Source organism: Oncorhynchus nerka, linkage group LG18 (genome assembly GCF_034236695.1).
Source record: "Oncorhynchus nerka isolate Pitt River linkage group LG18, Oner_Uvic_2.0, whole genome shotgun sequence".
Lineage (NCBI taxonomy): Eukaryota > Metazoa > Chordata > Actinopteri > Salmoniformes > Salmonidae > Oncorhynchus > Oncorhynchus nerka.
Genome location: NC_088413.1, coordinates 76,916,195 through 76,934,207, shown reverse-complemented (window position 1 = coordinate 76,934,207; position 18,013 = coordinate 76,916,195). Strand labels below are relative to the sequence as shown.

Sequence of the window (18,013 nt, the reverse complement as noted above, 5' to 3'; positions counted from 1 at the left end):
CTCTTTCCTGTCTACTGTATCCACGTGGAAGAGGTAGGTCACTGAACTCGTCCCATGAAAATCAGAATCAATCCTATATGTTAAAACACACTTGAGTTTATATAGTCAGTGATATTGTAATATCGTGATGTTCTACCAGTATATTGTGATATTTATGAACATTTCATCTGTTAATTTGTGAACGTTGTACATGCTAGCTACTGTACTTTCTAATGTATGTTGTCATTGGGCTAGCATGGCTATTCATGTCCCCTGTTAATCTGTGCATTAAAGAGGTGCAACAATGGCAGCACATTTTATTTTATGGATGTCGTTTGTCTCTTTATCTGGTATGTCATGTGTTTTTGTTTGTTATGATATTTATACCCCCCCCCCCCTATTTCTCCCAAATTGGTAGTTACAATTTTGTCTCATCGCTGCAACTCGCCAACAGAGAGAGACAAAGTTTGAGAGTCATGCGTCTTTCCCCGAAACATGAACCGCCAAGTCGCGCCGCTTCTTAATACACTTCTCTTTTAACACCTGAAGCCAGCCGCTCCAATGTGTCTGGAGGAAACACGTCCAACCGAAGTCAGTTTGCAGGCGCACGGCCCGCCACGAGAAGTCACTAGAGCAAGCCAAGGAAGTCCCCCCGGCCAAAGCCGGATGACGCTGGGCCAATTGTGCGCAGCCCCATGGGCGCACGGCCGGCTGTGACACAGCCTGGGATCGAACCCTGAGGCTTAAGTGACGCCTCAGCACTGCGTGGTAGTGCCTTAGACCGCTGTACCACCCTTTGTTATGATATTCTTGACAATATTTTACTGTTAGTTTGCAAGTGCATGTCATGTACTAACTGTACGTAAAGCCTGGCTGTAATTGATGAAAGTTGGCTATACTGTACATTATTATACATGATAAATGTTGGCTAGCCCATGCCCATAGGCTATACTGTACATTATTATACATGATAAAAGTTGGCTAGCCCATGCCCATAGGCTATACTGTATATTATTATACATGATTAAAGTTGGCTAGCCCAACACCATAGGCTATACTGTTCATTGTTTTACATGATAAAAGTTGGCTAACCCATGCCCATAGGCTATACTGTACATTATTATACAAGATGAAAGTTAGCTAGCACCAACACCATAGGCTGTACTGTACATTGCACTATATTGTATTGTTATCTAACGAGACAATTGTTATTGATAGCCCTGTCTACTGTATCCATCTGGAAGAGAGGAGTTGGTGCATGAGGGCAGCACAACATTTCATTTCTGGATGTATTTTTTTTCTTCATCGGAATAAAAGATCGTCACCAACTCTAATCTTTTTGTTCATATGTGGACCGATCAAAACACAACGCAGAGGCAATCTACACTGGTCAAACCAGGCTGGTCCATTTGATTTGTACTGTTAGAATTTATGCTATTAAATCCTGCGAGTTCATTGGGGCAGTTCCCCCTCATAGCAAATAGCTGGTAAAATAATGTATGCAATGTTCGCAAGGCCACTGAGCTGCTGCTGCTGCAGGCATTTACTGAGGGACAGATTAGTAAGTAACTGAATATCTTGCTATGAAAAATATTTATTTGAAACAAGAAAATATACACATTTACCACACTTTTATGACCATTTAAAACATAATCCATATTTTTTTTTCATATATATTATATAGTTCAACTTTTTTTAGACCAATCAAAAGATAAAAAAAAAAGAAAAAAAAGAAAGAAAAAAAAGAGGACCAATCACAAGTGGGGTGCCGCCCCTAATGCCCTAATGGGTGGGCCGTCGCTGCAAGGAGTGGAACCATAGCCAAAGACACTGGTTTTCAGACTAGTTTCCACCACCATTTCTCACATCAATAGTTTGTCAGGAACAGGGATGGAGACCCATGCCTTAACCAGTTACAAAAATACTCATTCAATAAGAGTTATTCAGTGAAAGAGACGGAATTCCTCTTTCATAGTTAGATCTTACTATTCACAATAATGGAAAGGTTTTCAGAGTTGACATGTTAGACTGCATTTTCACCTCAAGAAATTAAATGACACCTCAAGTACTTCATTTCATCAGATGATTTATTTTCTTCAAACTGCAACAACAATAGTTTGTCCCATGTAAATAGACCTGCTAACAGTGCTAATGAATCCCCTCATATTTCAGAGCCTCAGACTGAATCAAACATATAGAATCAGATACTACATAACTGTCTCGAGTATTGTGCTACGTTGGTTGAAATGAGAGTATAGTGCCACATTTTTTTTTGCAATTAGTGTTATCCACATCATGGACAGTTAGCCTGGAGAAGAGGGATCTTTTTCCATTTGAGGGCGAGGGAAATGTGGAAGAAATAACAAGCCCCTCTGCTTACTCTAATCTCTAGGGTATTCTGAAAACTGTAGACTGGCGTACAAAATAACATATTGCAACTATATTGCCTGTACACCTTTCGAGAGAAACACAGTGCTCTCTAACAAATACATTATTAATAACAATGTTTTTGTATGTTTGTTTTTTTAAACAACAATACATCTGGTTTGTGGATTGAATGGATCAAATGAATGTATAAGGTCTGTTGCAGAGTCTTGGAGTCTAGTTCTGCTCCCTGTATATTATAACGAAATCAACATGAATGTCTTAGACTGTAAATGTCAATCATGTCCTTTATTACTGAGAGGAATAGTTTACAGGCCTGTGAGTGCTATTGTATTAGATTAGACGTATTTGGCCTACCACACAACTTTTGAATCATGGGGAATTCAAATTCGATTCATTTGTATCCATTGTTTGTTTGATATTAAATAAATGCAATTTATTATAAACTAATGACAACAATAGAGTATTTATTAGATCTGGATCACTAGGCCGATAGCTGATTAACAGGCTACTCCAGTAGTCCTATTGAATTGTAAATGAACTTATAGTGTATTTATTTGGATGCCAAATTGGAGATGGTTTGATGGCACAGAGATGAAACGGTGAATAAACACAACGCATTAAATCACATTTGATGAAATCTCTGCTTCACAAATATCCCAATTCCTTTTGCTAAACCTCATTTGGATACAACTAAAGTCAATCATAGAATGTAAACATTTTTGAAGGAGAAAATTAGTTCACGAACTAAATCCTGCAGTGACAATTGACAACAGAGAAGATGTGTAAACATGTTAATGCATAGGCCTACTGGACCCATCGCAATGGTTAAAAATAAGATGCGGGAGGAGGGAGGGGGAGGCAGCGGGTGAAGAAGACAACGTTTGGACTGTCCCGCGTTTCACCGAGTACAACGACAGAATGCAGTTAACAACGTAGCAGCGGAAGCTGTTTCGACCTCAATCATGGATTCACCTATCTGACACTGAGCTGTGGATTTGTTTTTCTCATAGTTGCTATGTATTGCGTGACTATCTATCAGATCCATAATCACCGTCGGAAAATGTGATATAGAGACTGGAGACAGTGCAGCGTTGAGCTCGGTAGCCTGCCTACCTTCCTTATCTACTCTAGTTGCGTACTGGGGCTAGGCTATATGCTCGGTCTGTCCGTACGTCCGTGTGCCTCTTTCGGTGACTGGGACATAGTTGAACGGCACTACTCGACTATTGTTGGATAAATGACTTATGAAAGTCTCTTCGAGTTCAGTGGACAGAGCCAGCGGCTGTATGGGAAATGAATGTGCCCGGGAAACAGCAACCTGAACTGTTAGAGCGACCAGCCAGCCTCTTGGTTCCAACTTGGGCAAGTAGAGGGTCTCGCTGCCTTTATTTAGCCTACTAAAGATGTATGATGTTTTAGTGTATTTAATCAGATATGCCCCAGTTCTGCTGTAAAGAGAAGGTCAGGTTTTAAACAAATGATCACAGCAGTATATATATATATATATTGCACCGTGGATGCTTGAGAAGCAGGAGAATTTGAAGAAATATTGCACTCATAGAACGTGTTTTTGTTGGTTGTTACGTTGACAATCTGTTCTGCCTTCATGCATTCATTGAGTTCCCGTATTGGATTAACAACTACTGTTCCTACGTAGGCTTGTGTTTATCAATAAGCATGATACACATGTGTTTAATAAAAATAAAATAAATCCCAGCAGGGCTACAAGAATATCTCATCTAATACCAGACTTGGCTAATATAGAAAGCAGCAAGACTATTTACCACATATGAGTTATTATTGTATGGCTCTGGTTGAGTCTTATTTGAACATAAAATGACTTTTATATATTTTTTAAATATTTGTTAATTTTTATTATTACAATTGTATTGACAATTGTCACATGTTGTCAAGAGTAGGATGGTAATGAAGAATACCTACACTGAGATATTTTACTCATTAGTTGTGGTGCAACCCATACGTTCATCATCTTCCATCTATGTAGGTTTGAGGTTGGCCCTAAGCCTATTAGAATTTTAAATACATTTGGTAGGTGCTTATTTGTTCTATTATATTTGTGCTATTTCACATGCGTGTATTAATATGTGTGAATCCCATGGGGTCACGTCACGGCCAGGGATCAGCCATTATCAACGGTGACCTTGGAGAAATTAGGGTTAAGTGCCATGCTCAAGGGCACATCGGCAGATTTGTTTTGACTTTGTCAACTCAAGGATTCAAACTAGTGACATTTTGGTTACTGGCCCAGCGCTCTAACCACTAGACTCTTAGGGAAACAAGGGTTCCAAAAGGGTTCTTTGCAGAGGGATAGGTTTCTACCAAGAACCATTTTCATATGAAGAACCCTTTTTGGAAGATGAGGGTTCTTTGCAAGGCAAAGGGTTCGACCTAGAATCATTCTCAGCCTAAGAACCCTTTTTGGAAAAAAATGGTTCCCCCGTGGGGACAAACAGAAGAAACCCTATATGGCTTTACTATGCACCTCTTTTTCTAAGAGTGTAGGCTTCCTGCCGTCCCCATCTTGGGTTAACCTAACATGCATGTTATTCAATCATTTCATCCAAACTGCTCCCGGGTGTCTGTGTAGCCAGGCGCTAATATAGAACTTGGTTCAATTCTAATTTAGCTCGCGTGGCACGCTGCAAGTCCCGCCTCCCGCCATTTACGCATTGGTTTTTACGAGCATATACCCACGTGGGTAATGGAAAGATGAACAAGGTCCACACTCCCAGTTCAGTTGGTGGACGATAACGCACCTTTTAAGTTGGTTGCCAACCGCCATATAAAATCCACAGAAGAAGGAAGCTGAACGAGGAGAGATTAATTAAAGAAAACAAACTAAAACCTAACTAGGTTTCCCCTTTTTATCTGTGGATAAATCGTCGGAGTAACGAACACTTTTATGTGAATCAAAAAATGGGTCAAAATTCTATAAACATCCGTAATAAAAAGGTTCATATTCATTACAGATAAACATTTGGTTGTTATTTTATCTCCCAGGACAAATTAGCCTGCAACAGCAAGCTAGCTAAATGTCCATGAATGTTTGTGTTTCGACCTGTCCCCAAATTAATAGAGTTGGTTCACAGTTGGTTTTGGTATTTTAACCTGTGTGAGGATATGAACACGTCTGGTGGGGTTAGACAAAACCGACATGAACACGTCTGGTGGGGTTAGACAAAACCAACATGAACACGTCTGGTGGGGTTAGACAAAACCGACGTGCGCATGATGGTACACGCAGATTCACGGGGGTGGAGCCAGTTTGGTCATCATGTTAGAAAAGGCAGAAAGAACACTAGGCGCATTTAAAAAAAAAAAATTGCAAAGCAAGACTCAGTGTGCACCTTGCATAGACCTGAAACAGTGTGCACCTTGCATAGACCTGAAACAGTGTGCACCGTGCATAGACCTGAAACAGTGTGCATAGACCTGAAACAGTGTGCACCTTGCATAGACCTGAAACAGTGTGCACCTTGCATAGACCTGAAACAGTGTGCACCTTGCATAGACCTGAAACAGTGTGCACCGTGCATAGACCTGAAACAGTGTGCATAGACCTGAAACAGTGTGCACCTTGCATAGACCTGAAACAGTGTGCACCTTGCATAGACCTGAAAGAGTGTGCACCTTGCATAGACCTGAAACAGTGTGCACCTTACATAGACCTGAAACAGTGTGCACCGTGCATAGACTTGAAACAGTGTGCACCTTGCATAGACCTGAAACAGTGTGCACCTTGCATAGACCTGAAACAGTGTGCACCGTGCATAGACCTGAAACAGTGTGCATAGACCTGAAACAGTGTGCACCTTGCATAGACCTGAAACAGTGTGCACCTTGCATAGACCTGAAACAGTGTGCACCTTGCATAGACCTGAAACAGTGTGCATAGACCTGAAACAGTGTGCACCTTGCATAGACCTGAAACAGTGTGCACCGTGCATAGACCTGAAACAGTGTGCACCTTGCATAGACCTGAAACAGTGTGCACCGTGCATAGACCTGAAACAATGTGCATAGACCTGAAACAATGTGCACCTTGCATAGACCTGAAACAGTGTGCATAGACCTGAAACAGTGTGCACCTTGCATAGACCTGAAACAGTGTGCACCGTGCATAGACCTGAAACAGTGTGCATAGACCTGAAACAGTGTGCACCTTGCATAGACCTGAAACAGTGTGCATAGACCTGAAACAGTGTGCACCTTGCATAGACCTGAAGCAGTGTGCACCTTGCATAGACCTGAAACAGTGTGCACCGTGCATAGACCTGAAACAGTGTGCATAGACCTGAAACAGTGTGCACCGTGCATAGACCTGAAACAGTGTGCATAGACCTGAAACAGTGTGCACCGTGCATAGACCTGAAACAGTGTGCATAGACCTGAAACAGTGTGCATAGACCTGAAACAGTGTGCACCTTGCATAGACCTGAAACAGTGTGCACCTTGCATAGACCTGAAACAGTGTGCACCGTGCATAGACCTGAAACAGTGTGCACCGTGCATAGACCTGAAACAGTGTGCACCGTGCATAGACCTGAAACAGTGTGCACCTTGCATAGACCTGAAACAGTGTGCACCTTGCATAGACCTGAAACAGTGTGCACCTTGCATAGACCTGAAACAGTGTGCACCTTGCATAGACCTGAAACAGTGTGCACCTTGCATAGACCTGAAACAGTTGACCATAATAATAATAAGACTAGCATGTATTTGTTTTCAATGGGCTTGGTTCACTCATAGTGGATGCAGGTCTGGTTTATAAACTATGCCCGAGTTTAAGTCGTGACTCCCCATAGGGGAACCATTTTTTTTTTTGCTAAATTATTGGTCGAAAGAGCTGATCTGATGAATCAAAAGACCGATTGGTGGATCAGAATTGGGCTGCCTGTATAAACGCCAGACATTGTCCCTGAGATCGAGGCTCAGTCTGATATTTCTCCATCATTGGTCCCTCCTCTCCTTCCCCATGATGTTAAATGACTCACGATATTCTTCCATTATTGAAAGTGAATTTTGTTTGCTATAGGTGAAATAACCCTCCAATGTCAGAAAGACCTGGAGAGACAAAAGTTGGATCTTCGATGTTATTAAATGTAGATATGCCGGAATCATAAGTAGCGGTAAGACTTCCGACATAAGCACGTACTGCGTTTACACAGCCAGCCCATTTCTGATCTTTCTCCACTAATTGGTCTTTTGACCAATCAGATCAGCTCTTTTGCCAGTAAAAGATCAGAATGGGCTGCCTGTATAAACGCACCCAGAGAGAGTATGAAGTAAAGAGGTTAAACCCATTAGCATTTCTTGTCACACAGCCGTCACATTGCATGACGGAGTGAATTCCTGTGAGTGAATACATGCTCAGAAGCGTCACTGAATCTATCTTAAAGCTCACAGACAAGAAAATAGATTGTTAGATAAGGTTATTTATTTACTGGTGAGCAAACCCTTTTTTAGTCAGAAATAATTGTCTTCTGTTATGAATCTCAGTCATGATTCAAGACTATTTTTCACAAGGTGTTCAACCATTCACCTTCTTCCCACCACGGGATCAACAGCCTGTATTTCCACTGTTGGGTCTGGTTTTTAGGATGATTACCTCTGAGGCTGAGTTGACAAAACATTAGGAACACCTCTTTCCATGACATAGACTGACCATGAAGGGCAGAAGACAGATGAAAGATGTTTAAGCTTTGAGACATTTGAGACACGGATTGTGCATGTGCCATTTTAGAGGGTGAATGGGCAAGACGAAAGATGTAAGTGACTTTGAAACGGGTCTGGTAGTAGGTGCCAGGCGCACCAGTTTGAGTATATCAAGAACTGCAAAGCTGCTGGGTTTTTCACTCAACAGTTTTTCCCATGTGTGTCAAGAATGGTCCACCACCCAAAGGACATCCAGGCATCTTGACACATCTGTGGGAAGCATTGGAATCAACATGGGTCCAGCATCCCTGTGGAACGCTTTCGACACCTTGTAGAGTCCCATGTCCCGACGAATAGAGGCTGTTCTCAGGGCAAAAGGGTGGGGGGGTGCAACTCAATATTAGGAAGGTGTTCCTAATGTTTTGTGCACTCTGTGTAGATTTGCAATCAATCAAATGTATTTATAAAGCTCTTTTTACATCAGCTGATGTCACAAAGTGCTGTACAGAAACCCAGCCTAAAACCCCCCAAACAGCAAGCAAGGCAGGTGTTGAAGCACATCACATCACATCTACCTACAGTAACTAGTATGCTGTACAGAAACCCAGCCTAAAACCCCAAACAGCAAGCAAGGCAGCTGATATCTCAACGTGCTTGGCGTGATCCTGGACAACACCCTGTCGTTCTCAACTAACATCAAGGCCCGCTGAGGTTCATGCTCACAACATCCGCAGAGTACGACCCTGCCTCACACAGGAAAGGTCCCCAGGCACTATCTCCCGTCTGGATTACTGCACCCTGTTGGCTGGGCTCCTGCCTGTGCCATTAAACCCCTACAACTCATCCAGAACGCCGCAGCCCGTCTGGTGTTCAACCTTCCCAAGTTCTCTCACGCCACCCCGCTCCTCCGCTCCCTCCACTGGCTTCCAGTTGAAGCTATCCGCTCAAGACCATGGTGCTTGCCTACGGAGCTGTGAGGGAACCACCTCAGTACCTCCAGGCTCTGAAGGCCCTACACCCAAACAAGGGCACTGCATCCACCTCTGGCCTGCTGAGGAAGTATTCAGCCCAGTCAAAACTGTTCGCTGCTCTGGCCCCCAATGGTGGAACAAACTCCCTCACGAAACAGCGGAGTCAATCACCACCTTCCGGAGACACTAAACCCCACCCTTTAAGGAATACCTAGGATAGGATAAAGTAATCCTCTCACCCCCTCCCCTGAAAAGATTTAGATGCACTAGTTCCACTGGAGGTCATAAGGTGAATGCATCTGGATAAGAGCGTCAAATGACTTAAATGTAAATGTAATGTAAATGTGCTGTACAGAAACCCAGCCTAAAACCCCAAACAGCAAGCAAGGCAGCTGATATCTCAACGTGCTGTACAGAAACCCAGCCTAAAACCCCAAACAGCAAGCAAGGCAGCTGATATCTCAACGTGCTGTACAGAAACCCAGCCTAAAACCCCAAACAGCAAGCAAGGCAGGTGATATCTCAACGTGCTGTACAGAAACCCAGCCTAAAACCCCAAACAGCAAGCAAGGCAGGTGATATCTCAACGTGCTGTACAGAAACCCAGCCTAAAACCCCAAACAGCAAGCAAGGCAGGTGATATCTCAACGTGCTGTACAGAAACCCAGCCTAAAACCCCAAACAGCAAGCAAGGCAGCTGATATCTCAACGTGCTGTACAGAAACCCAGCCTAAAACCCCAAACAGCAAGCAAGGCAGCTGATATCTCAAAGTGCTGTACAGAAACCCAGCCTAAAACCCCAAACAGCAAGCAAGGCAGCTGATATCTCAAAGTGCTGTACAGAAACCCAGCCTAAAACCCCAAACAGCAAGCAATGCAGCTGATATCTCAAAGTGCTGTACAGAAACCCAGCCTAAAACCCCCCAAACAGCAAGCAAGGCAGGTGTTGAAGCACATCACATCACATCTACCTACAGTAACTAGTATGCTGTACAGAAACCCAGCCTAAAACCCCAAACAGCAAGCAAGGCAGCTGATATCTCAACGTGCTGTACAGAAACCCAGCCTAAAACCCCAAACAGCAAGCAAGGCAGCTGATATCTCAACGTGCTGTACAGAAACCCAGCCTAAAACCCCAAACAGCAAGCAAGGCAGCTGATATCTCAACGTGCTGTACAGAAACCCAGCCTAAAACCCCAAACAGCAAGCAAGGCAGGTGATATCTCAACGTGCTGTACAGAAACCCAGCCTAAAACCCAAAACAGCAAGCAAGGCAGCTGATATCTCAACGTGCTGTACAGAAACCCAGCCTAAAACCCCAAACAGCAAGCAAGGCAGGTGATATCTCAACGTGCTGTACAGAAACCCAGCCTAAAACCCCAAACAGCAGGCAAGGCAGCTGATATCTCAACGTGCTGTACAGAAACCCAGCCTAAAACCCCAAACAGCAAGCAAGGCAGCTGATATCTGAACGTGCTGTACAGAAACCCAGCCTAAAACCCCAAACAGCAAGCAAGGCAGCTGATATCTCAACGTGCTGTACAGAAACCCAGCCTAAAACCCCAAACAGCAAGCAAGGCAGGTGATATCTCAACGTGCTGTACAGAAACCCAGCCTAAAACCCCAAACAGCAAGCAAGGCAGCTGATATCTCAACGTGCTGTACAGAAACCCAGCCTAAAACCCCAAACAGCAAGCAAGGCAGCTGATATCTCAACGTGCTGTACAGAAACCCAGCCTAAAACCCCAAACAGCAAGCAAGGCAGCTGATATCTCAACGTGCTGTACAGAAACCCAGCCTAAAACCCCAAACAGCAAGCAAGGCAGCTGATATCTCAACGTGCTGTACAGAAACCCAGCCTAAAACCCCAAACAGCAAGCAAGGCAGGTGTTGAAGCACATCACATCACATCTACCTACAGTAACTAGTATGCTGTACAGAAACCCAGCCTAAAACCCCAAACAGCAAGCAAGGCAGCTGATATCACAAAGTGCTGTACAGAAACCCAGCCTAAAACCCCAAACAGCAAGCAAGGCAGCTGATATCTCAACGTGCTGTACAGAAACCCAGCCTAAAACCCCAAACAGCAAGCAAGGCAGCTGATATCTCAACGTGCTGTACAGAAACCCAGCCTAAAACCCCAAACAGCAAGCAAGGCAGGCAGCTGATATCTCAAAGTGCTGTACAGAAACCCAGCCTAAAACCCCAAACAGCAAGCAAGGCAGCTGATATCTCAACGTGCTGTACAGAAACCCAGCCTAAAACCCCAAACAGCAAGCAAGGCAGCTGATATCTCAACGTGCTGTACAGAAACCCAGCCTAAAACCCCAAACAGCAAGCAAGGCAGGCAGGTGATATCTCAAAGTGCTGTACAGAAACACAGCCTAAAACCCCAAACAGCAAGCAATGCAGGTTGTAGAAGAACATGGACCTTTAAACTACCCTTAAGTCTTTTTAGAAGAATGTTTACAGTCTTGTTTTGTGGATGATCCCACATTATATTGCTAATAGAGAAAAACACTATCTGAACCCCCCCCCCCCCATCCATCCATCCATCCATCACTTCAGTTACATTCTCCAGGGACTGATCACCCATTCTGAGGTATATTAAGGCCCAGCAGTATCTGTACTATCAAACTATGTTCTAATCTGCCTTCAGGATTTGGTCTTTTCAGGTTATTATTCTTTATTTTAAACACCTCCTTTGATTTATGCTGTCATGAAAACTGTGAAGTTAAAAAAAAACATGCCACCCCCCCTCTCCTCCTTTTAGCATGGGCAGCAGAAACGTAATTACACCCCCAGTGGAGTGTGAAAGTCGATGGAGTTGTAGCCAGGAAATCAATCAGGCATTAATTTTAAAACAAGTCAGTCCTGCTCTAGTATCTGTTTTGAGAATGTCATATCCAGAGCCACCGTGGTTGGTGGCTTTTACCAGCCTCTATTGTACTGGTCGGAAGCAATACAATCTCAAACAGATAATGATTCTCCGATGTTTCCTATGAGACCGGCTTGGTGATACCTATTTAAATATTGTCCTGAGATGTTTACTTAGTGAATTCAAATGCAACTCCTCCGTTGCATAATTATTAGTGCCCCAACAATCTTTCATTGACATTTTCATTTTGATCTAAGGCGGGGACCTCATGAATTTTAATGATGTCCCATCCATTTCAAAATGAGATTTTTTTATTATTTATTTTTCTTATCTGCCTCGTCTCCTTTAAAATCTGGCATTTCGTAAGTGCGTTGTCCACTAGATTCTACTGATTAGTGTAAGACCTGTTTAACTTTGCAGGCATACTGCTGCTCATTTTGTATTTATTATTATTATTATTATTATTAAAATTATAGTTACTATAAATCATTATGCTGGATTGTAATTCTCCTTGAATTCCTGAATGGTCACAACAGTCAAATGTAAGAGAAATATGTGTATTTTTGACAGCCCCAGATTGCATTTCAAGTTAGATATTTAAAACTGAAGCAGCAAATGATGCTTGGCCCCCAACTGAGCATCAATTTGCTGACATTATCCCTCTAAGGTAGGTTTAAATGACCTCCAACCAGAGGGAAGCTCTCATGACATTATCCCTCGAGGGTAGGTTTAAATGACCTCCAACCAGAGGGAAGCTCTCATGACATTATCCCTCGAGGGTAGGTTTAAATGACCTCCAACCAGAAGGAAGCTCTCATGACATTATCCCTCAAGGGTAGGTTTAAATGACCTCCAACCAGGGGCAAGCTGTCATGACATTATCCCTCGAGGGTAGGTTTAAATGACCTCAAACCAGGGGGAAGCTGCCATGACATTATCCCTCGAGGGTAGGTTTAAATGACATCCAACCAGGGGGAAGCTGCCATGACATTATCCCTCGAGGGTAGGTTTAAATGACCTCCAACCAGAGGGAAGCTGTCATGACATTATCCCTCGAGGGTAGGTTTAAATGACCTCCAACCAGGGGGAAGCTGCCATGACATTATCCCTCGAGGGTAGGTTTACATGACCTCAAACCAGGGGGAAGCTCTCATGACATTATCCCTCAAGGGTAGGTTTAAACGACCTCCAACCAGAAGGAAGCTGTCATGACATTATCCCTCGAGGGTAGGTTTAAATGACCTCCAACCAGAAGGAAGCTCTCATGACATTATCCCTCAAGGGTAGGTTTAAATGACCTCCAACCAGGGGCAAGCTGTCATGACATTATCCCTCGAGGGTAGGTTTAAATGACCTCAAACCAGGGGGAAGCTGCCATGACATTATCCCTCGAGGGTAGGTTTAAATGACATCCAACCAGGGGGAAGCTGCCATGACATTATCCCTCGAGGGTAGGTTTAAATGACCTCCAACCAGAAGGAAGCCGTCATGACATTATCCCTCGAGGGTAGGTTTAAATGACCTCCAACCAGAGGGAAGCTGTCATGAAATTATCCCTCGAGGGTAGGTTTAAATTACCTCCAACCAGAAGGAAGCTGTCATGACATTATCCCTCGAGGGTAGGTTTAAACGACCTCCAACCAGAGGGAAGCTGTCATGACATTATCCCTCAAGGGTAGGTTTAAATGACCTCCAACCAGAAGGAAGCTGTCATGACATTATCCCTCGAGGGTAGGTTTAAATGACCTCCAACCAGAAGGAAGCTGTCATGACATTATCCCTCGAGGGTAGGTTTAAATGACATCCAACCAGTGGGAAGCTGCCATGACATTATCCCTCGAGGGTAGGTTTAAATGACCTCCAACCAGAAGGAAGCTGTCATGACATTATCCCTCGAGGGTAGGTTTAAATGACCTCCAACCAGAGGGAAGCTGTCATGAAATTATCCCTCGAGGGTAGGTTTAAATGACCTCCAACCAGAAGGAAGCTGTCATGACATTATCCCTCGAGGGTAGGTTTACATGACCTCCAACCAGAGGGAAGCTGTCATGACATTATCCCTCAAGGGTAGGTTTAAATGACCTCCAACCAGAAGGAAGCTGTCATGACATTATCCCTCGAGGGTAGGTTTAAATGACCTCCAACCAGAAGGAAGCTGTCATGACATTATCCCTCAAGGGTAGGTTTAAATGACCTCCAACCAGAAGGAAGCTGTCATGACATTATCCCTCGAGGGTAGGTTTAAATGACCTCCAACCAGAAGGAAGCTGCCATGACATTATCCCTCGAGGGTAGGTTTAAATTACCTCCAACCAGAAGGAAGCTGTCATGACATTATCCCTCGAGGGTAGGTTTAAATGACCTCCAACCAGAAGGAAGCTCTCATGACATTATCCCTCAAGGGTAGGTTTAAATGACCTCCAACCAGGGGCAAGCTGTCATGACATTATCCCTCGAGGGTAGGTTTAAATGACCTCAAACCAGGGGGAAGCTGCCATGACATTATCCCTCGAGGGTAGGTTTAAATGACATCCAACCAGGGGGAAGCTGCCATGACATTATCCCTCGAGGGTAGGTTTAAATTACCTCCAACCAGAAGGAAGCCGTCATGACATTATCCCTCGAGGGTAGGTTTAAATGACCTCCAACCAGAGGAAGCTGTCATGAAATTATCCCTCGAGGGTAGGTTTAAATTACCTCCAACCAGAAGGAAGCTGTCATGACATTATCCCTCGAGGGTAGGTTTAAACGACCTCCAACCAGAGGGAAGCTGTCATGACATTATCCCTCAAGGGTAGGTTTAAATGACCTCCAACCAGAAGGAAGCTGTCATGACATTATCCCTCGAGGGTAGGTTTAAATGACCTCCAACCAGAAGGAAGCTGTCATGACATTATCCCTCGAGGGTAGGTTTAAATGACATCCAACCAGTGGGAAGCTGCCATGACATTATCCCTCGAGGGTAGGTTTAAATGACCTCCAACCAGAAGGAAGCTGTCATGACATTATCCCTCGAGGGTAGGTTTAAATGACCTCCAACCAGAGGGAAGCTGTCATGAAATTATCCCTCGAGGGTAGGTTTAAATGACCTCCAACCAGAAGGAAGCTGTCATGACATTATCCCTCGAGGGTAGGTTTACATGACCTCCAACCAGAGGGAAGCTGTCATGACATTATCCCTCAAGGGTAGGTTTAAATGACCTCCAACCAGAAGGAAGCTGTCATGACATTATCCCTCGAGGGTAGGTTTAAATGACCTCCAACCAGAAGGAAGCTGTCATGACATTATCCCTCAAGGGTAGGTTTAAATGACCTCCAACCAGAAGGAAGCTGTCATGACATTATCCCTCGAGGGTAGGTTTAAATGACCTCCAACCAGAAGGAAGCTGCCATGACATTATCCCTCGAGGGTAGGTTTAAATTACCTCCAACCAGAAGGAAGCTGTCATGACATTATCCCTCGAGGGTAGGTTTAAATGACCTCCAACCAGAAGGAAGCTGCCATGACATTATCACTCGAGGGTAGGTTTAAACGACCTCCAACCAGGGGGAAGCTGCCATGACATTATCCCTCGAGGGTAGGTTTAAATGACCTCAAACCAGGGGGAAGCTGCCATGACATTATCCCTCGAGGGTAGGTTTAAATGACATCCAACCAGTGGGAAGCTGCCATGACATTATCCCTCGAGGGTAGGTTTAAATGACCTCCAACCAGAAGGAAGCTGTCATGACATTATCCCTCGAGGGTAGGTTTAAATGACCTCCAACCAGAGGGAAGCTGTCATGAAATTATCCCTCGAGGGTAGGTTTAAATGACCTCCAACCAGAAGGAAGCTGTCATGACATTATCCCTCGAGGGTAGGTTTAAATGACCTCCAACCAGAGGGAAGCTGTCATGACATTATCTCTCGAGGGTAGGTTTAAATGACCTCCAACCAGAAGGAAGCTGCCATGACATTATCCCTCGAGGGTAGGTTTAAATGACCTCCAACCAGAGGGAAGCTGTCATGACATTATCCCTCTAAGGTAGATTTAAATGACCTCCAACCAGTGGGAAGCTGCCATGACATTATCCCTCGAGGGTAGGTTTAAATGACCTCCAACCAGGGGGAACCTGCCATGACATTATCCCTCGAGTGTAGTTTTAAATGACCTCCAACCAGGGGGAAGCTGCCATGACATTATCCCTCGAGGGTAGGTTTAAATGACCTCCAACCAGTGGGAAGCTGCCATGACATTATCCCTAGAGGGTAGGTTTAAATGACCTACAACCAGAAGGAAGCTGTCATGACATTATCCCTCGAGGGTAGGTTTAAATGACCTCCAACCAGTGGGAAGCTGTCATGTAATTATCCCTCGAGGGTAGGTTTAAATGACCTCCAACCAGGGGGAAACTGTCATGACATTATCCCTCGAGGGTAGGTTTAAATGACCTCCAACCAGAAGGAAGCTGTCATGACATTATCCCTCGAGGGTGGGTTTAATTGACCTCCAACCAGAGGGAAGCTGTCATGAAATTATCCCTCGAGGGTAGGTTTAAATGACCTCCAACCAGAAGGAAGCTGTCATGACATTATCCCTCGAGGGTAGGTTTAAATGACCTCCAACCAGGGGGAAGCTGCCATGACATTATCCCTCGAGGGTAGGTTTAAATGACCTCCAACCAGGGGGAAGCTGTCATGACATTATCCCTCGAGGGTAGGTTTAAATGACCTCCAACCAGAAGGAAGCTGCCATGACATTATCCCTCGAGGGTAGGTTTAAACGACCTCCAACCAGGGGGAAGCTGCCATGACATTATCCCTCGAGGGTAGGTTTAAATGACCTCAAACCAGGGGGAAGCTGCCATGACATTATCCCTCGAGGGTAGGTTTAAATGACCTCCAACCAGAAGGAAGCTGTCATGACATTATCCCTCGAGGGTAGGTTTAAATGACCTCCAACCAGAAGGAAGCTGTCATGACATTATCCCTCGAGGGTAGGTTTAAATGACCTCCAACCAGGGGGAAGCTGCCATGACATTATCCCTCGAGGGTAGGTTTAAATGACCTCCAACCAGGGGGAAGCTGTCATGACATTATCCCTCGAGGGTAGGTTTAAATGACCTCCAACCAGTGGGAAGCTGCCATGACATTATCCCTAGAGGGTAGGTTTAAATGACCTACAACCAGAAGGAAGCTGTCATGACATTATCCCTCGAGGGTAGGTTTAAATGACCTCCAACCAGTGGGAAGCTGTCATGTAATTATCCCTCGAGGGTAGGTTTAAATGACCTCCAACCAGGGGGAAACTGTCATGACATTATCCCTCGAGGGTAGGTTTAAATGACCTCCAACCAGAAGGAAGCTGTCATGACATTATCCCTCGAGGGTAGGTTTAAATGACCTCCAACCAGAGGGAAGCTGTCATGAAATTATCCCTCGAGGGTAGGTTTAAATTACCTCCAACCAGAAGGAAGCTGTCATGACATTATCCCTCGAGGGTAGGTTTAAATGACCTCCAACCAGGGGGAAGCTGCCATGACATTATCCCTCGAGGGTAGGTTTAAATGACCTCCAACCAGGGGGAAGCTGTCATGACATTATCCCTCGAGGGTAGGTTTAAATGACCTCCAACCAGAAGGAAGCTGCCATGACATTATCCCTCGAGGGTAGGTTTAAACGACCTCCAACCAGGGGGAAGCTGCCATGACATTATCCCTCGAGGGTAGGTTTAAATGACCTCCAACCAGAAGGAAGCTGTCATGACATTATCCCTCGAGGGTAGGTTTAAATGACCTCCAACCAGAAGGAAGCTGTCATGACATTATCCCTCGAGGGTAGGTTTAAATGACCTCCAACCAGGGGGAAGCTGCCATGACATTATCCCTCGAGGGTAGGTTTAAATGACCTCCAACCAGGGGGAAGCTGTCATGACATTATCCCTCGAGGGTAGGTTTAAATGACCTCCAACCAGAAGGAAGCTGCCATGACATTATCCCTCGAGGGTAGGTTCAAATGACCTCCAACCAGGGGGAAGCTGCCATGACATTATCCCTCGAGGGTATGTTTAAATGACCTCCAACCAGGGGGAAGCTGTCATGACATTATCCCTCTAAGGTAGGTTTAAATTACCTCCAACC

General features: G+C 44.5%; 1 protein-coding gene and 1 long non-coding RNA gene across 2 annotated transcripts in view; both read left to right on the top strand.

The window, feature by feature from the left end:
- On the top strand, nucleotides 1–1,313 carry LOC115146696 (uncharacterized). Its single transcript, XR_003866211.2, has 2 exons — nucleotides 1–33; nucleotides 398–1,313. It is a non-coding gene; the product is annotated as an uncharacterized LOC115146696 (long non-coding RNA).
- A 1,961-nt stretch (nucleotides 1,314–3,274) lies between these two features.
- The window catches only part of LOC115146531 (gamma-2-syntrophin-like), a 106,766-nt gene continuing 92,027 nt past the window's right edge, over nucleotides 3,275–18,013 (top strand). Inside the window, exon 1 of the mRNA XM_065003297.1 lies at nucleotides 3,275–3,729. Coding sequence (XP_064859369.1) covers nucleotides 3,661–3,729 — 69 coding nt within the window. The 5' untranslated portion in view covers nucleotides 3,275–3,660. The remainder of the gene's footprint in view (nucleotides 3,730–18,013) is intronic.